Here is a 10,799-nt window from a genome sequence, read left to right as displayed (position 1 = left end):
CTGCAAGAAGTGTTTTCATTAGAAATATCTTAAGGAAACCTCTCCACTGGCACTATTTCCACGAGTGGGCCTGTTTCTCTCCATACTGTGTGGGGGATAGTCATTCATTCATTCATTCAATCGTATTTATTGAGTGCTTACTGTGTGCAGAGCACTGTACTAAGCACTCGGGAAGTACAAGTTGACAACATATAGAGATGGTCCCTACCCAACAACGGGCTCAGTCTAGAAGGGGGAGACAGACAACACAACAAAACATATTAAGCACTGTTCTAAGTGCTGGGGAGGTTATAAGGTGATCAGGTTGTCCCACAGGGGCCTCGCAGCCTTAATCCCCATTTTCAAGATGAGGGAACTGAGGCCCAGAGAAGTGAAGTGACTTGCCCAAAGTCACACAGCGGACAATTGGCAGGAGCTGGGATTTGAACCCATGACCTCTGACTCCAAAGCCCGGGCTCTTTCCACTGAGCAACACTGCTTCTCCAAATCTACACCCAATTCAGTTATATTTACTGAGCACTTAGGATACCTGGGATATCAGTCCCACGTTTGCTTCTTCATTTACCCAGAGCAGTGTGTCACTGTCAGTGGCATCTGATTTGAGTACTCCAAGGCAGCTATGGGTATGCTAATGTGCAAGGTCTGATATACCTGTATTCTAGTCTTAAGCACTGTGATACTCGCCCCAGCTCTACACTCCTTATGGAAATGTCCTCATAGTCTACTATTTCCTCTTTCTGTAATTTAGCTTAATGTCTCTCTTGCCTTGTAGACTGTAAGCTCCTTGTGGGTAGGGATCACATCTACCAACTCTATCATATTATACCCTCCCAAGAGATTAGTAGTGCTTTTTGCACAGTAAGTGCTCAAAAAATACCATTGATTGACTGACTGAATATAGACTCTTCTCTCTCTTTCTATACATCTATCTTCCTGTATATGCTACTAAATACATACTAGTGAACTAAATTGTTACTAAATTATTACTTGTACATATTTACTATTTATTTTGTTAATGATGCACATATAGCTTTAATTCTATTCGTTCTGACGATTTTGACACCTGTCTACATGTTTTGTATCGTTGTCTGTCTCCCCCTTCTAGACTGTAAGCCCGTTGTTGGGTAGGGACCGTCTCTATATGTTACCGACTTGTACTTCCCAAGCGCTTAGTACAGTGCTTTGCACACAGTAAGCGCTCAATAAATACGATTGAATGAATGAATGAATGAAATTGTACACTATTTTTCAAATTCTAAAATCATTTCCTCAACCCTCTAAGGATTCAGGTTCAAGGCAGCAGGGGAATATTTTCTTGCCAAATGACCCTGGACAAGTCACTTACCTGCTCTGTGCCTCAGTTTCCCCATCTCTTAAGTGGAGATTAAATGCCTGTTTTACCTTCCCCTTACTCTTAGAGCCTCATGAGGATGGAGACTGTGTCTGATCTAACTGCACTGTACTTATCCCAGTGCTTAACACAGTGCTTGGCACATAGCAACTCTTAACAAATACCGCCCATGTTACTATTCTAGATCTACGATTCTGCAACTAGGAAAAGTACAGGTGTGGACAGCTCTAATGAAAACCTCACAAAATAATTTCCAAAATGACACTTCCTGCTTATTTGATAAACTGTTCAATTAATTAATTCCACCTTGACTGTTATTCAGTAGAGAACTAGCAAATGGGAGAGACTGTATTGCTTAAGTTATATTCGATTCCCCCTGAGGACAGTGTCCCAGTGATCGCAAGTGACAGAGTGCTAGCTACTCTTCAGGGAGATGAGCTCATGCCACTTCATCCCTATAAACTGCTGCCCTGGCTGGACCTCTTTAGTCATCGCTAAGACAAACTCTTCCATTTGCAGTGCAGTGGGAGTACAGCCCAGGTCAGGTGAGTATCTCTTCGGGAGTCAGGCAGAGGGTCCAGATTAGTCAGTGATCAGCATGTCTGGGGGTGTGATGATTCAGTATACAGGTTCGTGAATGGAGTCTATGGAAATGGTTGAGTTCTTAGCCCTCTCCCTCACCTACTCTTGATGCTGCTGCTTGGCAGAATGGAAGGAATTTCCTAGAAGGGAGCTGAAAATCCCAGGTTTCTCCATTTTGGCCCATTGCCGAACCATTCATAATTGTGGCGTTTCCCCAACTATTGTTCTCTAAGTGGCCTTTCCTCCTCCCCCAGTTCTCTGTCCCCTAACCCTGACTTAACTTCTTTTGCCCCAGGAAATATGACTTCCAAAGTCTGGGTGAGGAGTGAGGTGGGGCAGGGAGGGAAGGGGGATGAACAAGTTAAAAGCCTCTCTGAGAGGAACCTTTTTGCAAGGTCTCTCTGGGGTTGGATTGAGGTGGTCAGGGGTGTCTTCATCCTCCTCTGATCACCTCTCCCAGTGTCCCAGCAGATAATGGATAATGAAGCCGAACCAACGGTCCTCCGCAGATGCCACAGCTTGGCTTCAACACTACCCCACAGCCCCATGCCTATACCACCTCATTTCCCCAATCCTTTCCCACCAATTTAGCTACTATAAGGCAACTGGGTCCTGGCCCTAAGTGTAGTATCCTCCATTTCCCATCTCATCTTTGTTTCTCTCTCTTTTTTTATTATGGTATTTGTTAAGCATTTATATGTGCCAACCATTGTGCTAAGTACTGGGTAGATATAAGGTAATCAAGTGGGACACATCCCACGTGGCGCTGAGAGTCTTAATCTCCATTTTACAGATGAGGGAACTGCGGCACAGAGAAGTAAAAGTGACTTGCCCTAGATCACAAAGCAGGCTAATGGTGGATTCAGACTTAGAACCCAGGTCCCTCTGACACCCAGGTCCATGCTCTATCCACTAGGCAATACTGCTTCTCTTCCACCCAAGGGATGTGCTGAATTTAGTGATTCTATGGAAGCAGCATACCCTAGTAATATTCATAATAATAATAATGATGGTATTAAGTACTTACTATGTGCAAAACAGTGTTCTAAGCGCTGGGGTTGATACAAGGTAATCAGGTTGTCCCACATGGGGCTCACAGTCTAAATCCCCATCTTTCAGATGAGGTAACTGAGGCACGGAGACGTTAAGTGACTTGCCCGAAGTCACACAGCTGACAAGTGGCAGAACCTGGATTAGAACCCATGACCTCTGACTCCCAAGCCCTGGCTCTTTCCACTGAGCCAAGCTGCTTCTCTTCCGCAACTGCAGAGAAATTCTCTCCCACCGGACACTGTGAATGGCATCATTCTCTGACACACGTGATGTGTGGAACTTTGAAAGGGGCACGGGTCGCCCTTCCAAGTGTCATTCATTCAATCGTATTTATTGAGTGCTTACTGTGTGCAAAGCACTGTACAGAGCGCTTGGGAGAGTACAATATAACACCAGACACATTCCCTGCCCACAACAATCAATCAATCAATTATATTTATTGAGCACTTACTGTGTGCAGAGCACTGTACTAAACCCTTGGGAAGTACAAGTTGGCAACTTATAGAGACAGTCCCTACCCAACAGTGGGCTCACAGTCTAGGAGGGGGAGACAGAGAACAAGCTCGCAGTCTAGCGGGTCAAAACGAAAGAGCTGGGTTCTAATTCCAGCTTTGCCACTTGCCTGTTGTGTGACCTTAGGCAAGTCACTTTTACTTCTCTGTTCCTCAGTTCCCTCATCTGTATGGGGATTTTATGGGGATTAAGAGTGAGCCCTATGTGGAACAGGGACTGTGTCCAACTCGATTATCTTGTATCTACCCTAGTGCTTAGAACAATGCCTGGCACATCATTAGCATTTATCAAATACCATTATTATTATTGTTATTATTGTTAATTCCATGGCATATTAAAAAGGATTAAGCACTTGATATTCACTTCAGCCCCACAGCACATATATACATATTGGCAAGTTTTTCATATATATATTGATATTTCTCTCCCCCTCTAGTCTGTAAGCTCCTCGTAGGCAGGGAACATGTCTACCAATTCAGTCGATTGTTCCTTTCCAAGTGCCTTCTGTACAGTGCTCTGCACCCAGTAAATGCTCGGTAAATGCCATTGATTGATTGATTGACTAAATTCATTTGTTGTACCATCATTTGACGAGCTTTCTGCATCACTGATTGCACCTTCTCCCACCCCCTCTGCATGGAGCTTGCAGCCCTGGTGCTTCTCCAGCAAGGCTCAAGCTTCTGATGTGTATCGGTGATGGTCCATTTCCCAAACTCCTCTTCACTCTCCCAGCCCACCAGTACTATCCTTCAGATGGAGCCTGGAGCCCTTTCCTCTGCCTGCAAGTCCTGCCATTTCCAAATCTGCCCCGCCACAACATTTTTTTCCCCATTTTACAGATGGAGAAACTGAGGTTCAGAGAGGTTAAGTGACTTTCTCAAGATCACACAGAAGGCTAGCGGCAGAGCTGGATTTAGAACCTAAGTCTCTTGGATCCCAGTCCCAGCCTCTTTCCATTAGACCGGGCTGCCTTCTGAGTATAATCCCTTCCACACTGCTTGCATGTGAAGATTGCCCCTTACTGCAGAGATCCATCTTGGACTCCCTTCCTCCCCACCGCTCCCGTTCCAAGGCCGTTGCTGTAACTATGTCAGTCTGTGTTCTGCAGCTGCATGTGTGCTTGAAGTTTTGTTTCTGCCCGTGTAAATTCAGCAGAATTGAGCCAATAGTAGGTTTAATGCTGGGGATTGGCATAGGAAGTAGAACTAGTTTGCTGGGAAGTACTGCCACTCTTTAAGTCCCTAGCTTCCTCTGACATGGGCATTTAGAGAATGATTCCGGGCTCCTCAGCAGGCCCATTTGACATGGAAGAAGTGATTCCTTGTTATGGCTGGCTCGGTGTGTGTCTCTGGACTTGTCTATGTCTCTGTGAATATTCCTGCCTCCGAGGTTCTCGAAGTCTCTGCCCAGTGAGTAGTGGCAGGAAAACTGTTGCTTTTTTTAGTTCTAGAGAAAAAATAATCTATCCCCCTGCCTTTTCTTTTGGGGGCAGTGAATAATAAACACTCCAACCTGGAAAGGGGGTGACTTTTCCTCACTGTAGTTTTTTAAGGCAGAGAAAAATGACAAGCCCAAATTGCACTTCCCAATTTTCTCCAAATGATAAACAAAAGCCCAAAAACCGAGAGAATAATTTTTCAGTGATCTCTGGAGAAGAAGCAGGGAATCTGACACTTTATATGGCAGGTGGGTTGACAGAGATAGCAAAGCTTCTTGCTCTCATGAGACACAAGACCCTATAATAAGGTCTCAATGAAGAAGAAAATGCTGTTTGCTAAGTCCATGACTTTCAACCTGTCTAGCTGGGTTCCCTCTGAGCAACCAGAAAAGTAAAATGAAATATTAAAGCAGCAACAACAGAGTTATTCAGGGCATACAGATGGAGCATGGGGGTCCCCATAGACCCTCCCAAAATGATGATAGGTTGTTACAGTAACAGCCTTACCAGATCCTTGATTCTACTCAACCACTCCCATTCTGTCAAAAGCCCCATTCATTTGACTGTCTTGAGCTTCCTGACACAATCCCTTTTGAACTCCAAATGCCACGCATGAAATCCTTATTCTGGAAGCTCCATCCAGGGAACAGGAAACCCGGGGATAGTTCATGCATCCTACACAGAGAAAATCTGACCAAAGTCCTATAGTACTACCATTTGAAGATATAGCAAGGAAAAGCAATTCCGCATTTCTTTTGAAGGTCTCTGAGCTGGGCAGCTGGCAGAAATCAGGACGATGCTGTGGAGTGACCTGATCATCATTACATTCTTCCTGGTTCAGACTGGGATTGGGCTCCTGGGGAACTCAATATTGCTCTTGCTCTATGTTGGCATAGTCACGTCTCATCCCGGTCAGAAGAAGCCTGCAGACTTGATCCTCTCCCACCTGACTGTGGCCAACACAGTGATGCTTCTCACACAGTCCGTGCCAGGAATGGTGGTAGCTTTTGGGATGAACAATATTCTGGATGATGCAGGCTGTCTGATTGTCATCTACATCCGGAGAGTGGCCCGGGGCCTTTCCATCTCCACCACGTGTCTGCTCAGCACGTTTCAGGCCATCACCATCAGCCCCAGCACCTCCCTCTGGGCTAAGCTCAGACCCAGAGTCCCCAACTGCATCATCCCTTCCTTCCTCTTCTTCTGGGCCCTCAACCTCTTGATCTACCTTAACATACTGAAAGACATTGCAGTTATGAAAAATACCACACTTCTGATTAATGGCTACAGTATGAAATTGTGTCCCAATACGGTGCGGGTCCATTTATCCGGTCACATTGCATTCATTAGCATTCCTTATTTCCGAGATCTCTTTTTTGTCTTCCTCATGAGCTGGGCCAGTGGTTACATGATAATCACGCTTCATCAGCACCGAAAGAAAGTGCAGCACGTCCACAGTGCCAGCCTCTCCCCCAGATCTTCCCCAGAGTCCAGAGCCACCCTGACGATCCTACTCCTCGTCACCTGCTTTGCTTTCTTTTACTGCCTGAACTGCTGCCTTAACCTTTCCATAAAGTTTGTTGAGGAGGATGCCTTCAGGTTGTATGACCTTGTGACATTTATGAGTTCATGTTACCCTTCCCTTTGTCCATTGGTGCTGATCACCAATGATCCCTGGATTCCCAGACCTCAGTGTGTCCCTGAGATAAGAAGAGGCCACAGACCCCCAACGCACCCCAAGGATGAATAGAAGGTAAGCCCCTGGCCCTATTCTCTGCCCAGTCCCTCACTGTGAAGATGGGTGTCCAAGGGAAGAAGTGGATTCTAGGAGCAGGCTCCCTCCATGTCTCCAAGTTGCTGGTCTCTTGGCTGAGAGCACCAAGTGAGAGGTTTCGTTTCTCAGTCTCTCTTGTGGAGTGGATTCCCTCCCCAGTCTTCTGAATTCATTATGCAAACCCAGTCACCTTTCTCTCAAAGGAGAAAGAGGACATTGCTCTCAGGAAAAATGGCAGCTGGGTTGTTATTTGTCAATACTAGACCCATTTACCAGCTTGTGCAGAAAAATAGAATCCTTTCCTTTTTTAAAAGAAATCGTATCTGTTAAGCACTTCCTAGGTTCCAGGCACTGTAGTAAACACTGGGGTAGATACAAGATAATCAAGTTGGACACAGTCCATGTCCCACGTGGGGCTCACAGTCAATCCCCATTTTACAGATGAGGTAACTTAATAATGATAGTATTTGTTAAGCGCTTACTATGTGCCAAGCCCTGTTCTAAACACTGGGGTAGATATAAGGTAATCAGCCACATGGGGCTCACAATCTTAATCTCCACTTTACAGATGAGGTAACTGAGGCCTGGAGAAACGAAGTGACTTGCCCAGAGTCATACAGGTGACAAGCAGAGGAACTGGGATTAGAACCCATGACCTCTGACTCCCAAGCCTGTGCTCTTTCCACTAAGCCATGCGGCTTCTCAAGCACAGAGAAGTTAAGAGACTTGCCCAAAGTCCCTTAAAAGGACTCAGATTTTCTCAGGGCTCAGAAAGTCCAACTATGAGATGTCAGAGATGACTGCAAATCAGCAAGGATATAACCATTCCAGCCAGTCACTGGAGCACAGGAAAACCAGTATTGTTACAATGAAGGTTATTCCTTCTGCTCCCACTGATTGATCTCTACCATTACCTCTATTATGATCATCATCACCTACAACACCATCCTCCTCCTCACTGTCATCACCAATGGTGTCATCGTTTTCATCGACATCATCAGTATCAGTATCATCAATGTCATCATCAGTAGCCATACCAAGAATGGCTGAATGCTACTGCCTGATGCTGTCAGCTCTGAGCTCAGTGGGCAGAGGGAGGGCAAAGCTGGATGTGATCCCTGGGTGCCTCACACCTCGTGGAATGTGAATTGACTCTGACTTTACTGGAGGTTGAGCAGACCTTTCTTCACTTTCTCCACCTGGTCTTTTAAGCCTTCCTTTTCTCTCCCCTATGTGTCTTACAGGGTGCCCATGGGCCTGCTGCTAGCTCCTCCACCCAGAGAGCAAACCGCACCAGAATCGCCAGTTCCACTGCTCCTTCAAACAGTGTAAAATGAATAAACACCATTCCACTCCACTGGGCCTAGGACCGCTCACTAGGCGACCTTAAATGTGATGAATTATTATTATTATTATTATCATCAACATCATTGTCATTATTATTTTTGCCATTCTAAGTGCTGGGAGAGGTAAAGGTTAATCAGATCGGACACAGTCCTGACCCCATATGAGGTTTACAGTCTAAGCATGAGGGAGAGCAGTCATTGAATCCCCAGTTTACAGATAAGGAAACTGAGGCACAGGGAAGGACAGTGACTTGCCCAAGGTCAAAGAGCAGGCACTGTGTGAATCATTTCACAGTGGGTCTCCTATGGAAAATACATCAACTAAAGGATCATAGACAAGAGAGTAGGATTGACAGAGATGAGAGAGAAAGGAATTTCTGAGAAAAAAATACATATGTACATACATGCACATATATGTATATGTGTATATATACACATTTGTTAAATGAAATAATTATAAATAGAAGTCACTATTATAATGTACAATTCTGGTAATTCTCATATAATTATATTATGTACTAAAATTAAATTTGTAATTTTGAATACAGTTATTTAAAGTGAATTTCATATATACACATAACATATGTAGATACATAAACACAAAATAATAATCATAATTATGGTATTTGTTAAGTCCTTACTATGTGCCAAGCACTGTGGTATGTACAAGGTAATCAGGTTCTCCTACATGGGCTCACAGACTTAATCCCCATTTTATAGATGAGGTAGCTGAGGCACCAAGAAGTGAAGTGGCTTACTCAAGGTCACATAGCAGACAAGTGGTGGGACCGGGATTAGAACCCATGTCCTCTGACTCCCAAGCCCGTGTTCCTTTCATTAAGCCAGGCTGCTTCTCACTAAATAATGGTACTTGTTAAGCGCTTACTATGTGCCAAGTACTGTTCTAAGCACCGGGGTAGATACAGGGTAATCAGGTCCCATGTGGGGCTCACAGTCTTCATCCCCATTTTTCAGGTGAGGGAACTGAGGCACAGAGAAGTGAAGTAGCTTGCCCAAGGTCACACAACAGACAAGTGGTGGAGCCAGAATTAGAACCCACGTCCTTTATGTCCCAAGCCCGGTCTCTTTCGGCTAAGCTGCACTGCTTCTCTATATACGTGCTGCTTCTCACATAACTATATATATAATGTTTATATACTATACGTAGTGTGTATGTTTATGTGCATATGTACACAAACACATAGCACATTCACAGACACGTACACACATACTAATTTAAAGGCAGAATAGAGTTGCACCGGCTTGGGTTGTGTGGGGTTCCTTCACCTTAGACCCTAGTCCGGCTAGTTCTCCTGGATGGTGATGGAAGGCTCATCTCTCAGTGGCCACCCCTTGCTTTCCCCACTTCCCCAGCCCCCCACCAGATTGTGCTGGTCTCTGCTTCCCCCTCAGATAGCACAGTTTTGCAGAGGGCAGGGAGTAGGTGTGTGGGGGACAAAGGTCAATAATGGAGGTAAAAAGAAATGAAACCTCAGGTTATCAGGGGTCATTGCCTCCCTTCCCCTATTTCCAGATGGACTGGAAAGATATTTCTCCCTCCTTTGCTCAAATCTCATCCTCAGCCTCCAGTGCCCTCCCCACCCACCCCACCACCCCATCCTCTCCAGAGACACTGTCAGGAAACTCCCAGTTGTAACAGCCTAATCAGGAGTTGCTCAAAGCTCTGAGAACAGTATGACATAATGGCACCCCAGTTCGTTGCTTTGTCAAGTGGAGATGAGATCATTCTCTTTAATTCTCCTGTCCCAGTCCTTCAGTTGACAAGATAATCACAATCATGGAGGGGGGTGAGAACTCATTCCATCCCTTCCCTACAAATTCTGCCCCAGCCTCCCTCCCAAACACTGTGGGCACCAGGTCTGCACTAGTGGTTACCATCTCGGTGAGTGGCTCTTCCTGTCTCAGATTCCTAGGAAGGGTTTGGAAGAGAGTGTATGAAACTAGAGGGGGAGTTGAAAACCTGGTTGCTAAGACTCTGTGTTGGGCCATTGTACTTATCAAACGTTAATAGCATAATAGAGTAATATGCCAAACACCGGGATAGACTCTCTGTATGATGGAGTGTTATAGGCCTGCCACCCCGGAGGCATTGGTTCTAGCACTTCGTTCTGTGTTTCTTCCATTTTTTTGTGGATTGGTTGGGAGTGATACTGGGGGTTGGAGGGCATCCCTCAGGAGATATCGTTGCCCTCAGAGTCTGAATAAAGTACCACGGTGACTCTGAGGAAAAGGGTGGTTTGGGGTCATGGCGAGCAGGGAAAAGGGTATTATTATACTATTATTATTATTATTATTATGGTATTCTCTGAAGTGCTTACTATGGGTCAAGTACTTTTCTAAGTGCCAGAGTGGATACAATTGAATCAGGTTGGACACAGTTCCTGTCCCACGTGGGGCTCACAGACTAAGTAGGAGAGACAACAGGTATTTACAATTTTACAACTGAGGAAACTGAGACCCAGAGTTGATCAAGTAAAGTGACTTGCCCAAGGTCACACAAAAAGCACTTGGCAGAGCCAGGATTAGAACCTAGGTCCTCTGACTCCAGGGTCTTCGCTTTATCCAGTAGGTCATGCTGCTTCTCACAGGTATTCATTAATTCATTCATCTGATTGTATTTATTGAATGTTTACTGTGTGCAGAGCACTGTACTAAGCACTTGGGAGAGTACAATATCACAATTAACAGACACATTAGAAGTCACTGAGGGTGAAAATGCTG

At 45.1% G+C, this 10,799-nt stretch overlaps 1 protein-coding gene across 1 annotated transcript; it reads left to right on the top strand.

The window, feature by feature from the left end:
* The first annotated feature begins 5,733 nt into the window (after positions 1-5,733).
* On the top strand, positions 5,734-6,521 carry LOC119924380 (olfactory receptor class A-like protein 1). The gene is made up of 2 exons (XM_038743223.1): positions 5,734-6,394; positions 6,514-6,521. The coding sequence occupies exons 1-2, from the start codon at positions 5,734-5,736 to the stop codon at positions 6,519-6,521; spliced, it is 669 nt and encodes a 222-aa protein (XP_038599151.1).
* The last annotated feature ends 4,278 nt before the right edge of the window (positions 6,522-10,799 follow it).

The sequence above is a fragment of the Tachyglossus aculeatus genome, unplaced genomic scaffold (genome assembly GCF_015852505.1).
Source record: "Tachyglossus aculeatus isolate mTacAcu1 unplaced genomic scaffold, mTacAcu1.pri scaffold_97_arrow_ctg1, whole genome shotgun sequence".
NCBI classification, from domain to species: domain Eukaryota; kingdom Metazoa; phylum Chordata; class Mammalia; order Monotremata; family Tachyglossidae; genus Tachyglossus; species Tachyglossus aculeatus.
The sequence above is the reverse complement of the archived record's forward strand: the minus strand, read 5'-3'. Positions and strand labels throughout refer to the sequence as shown.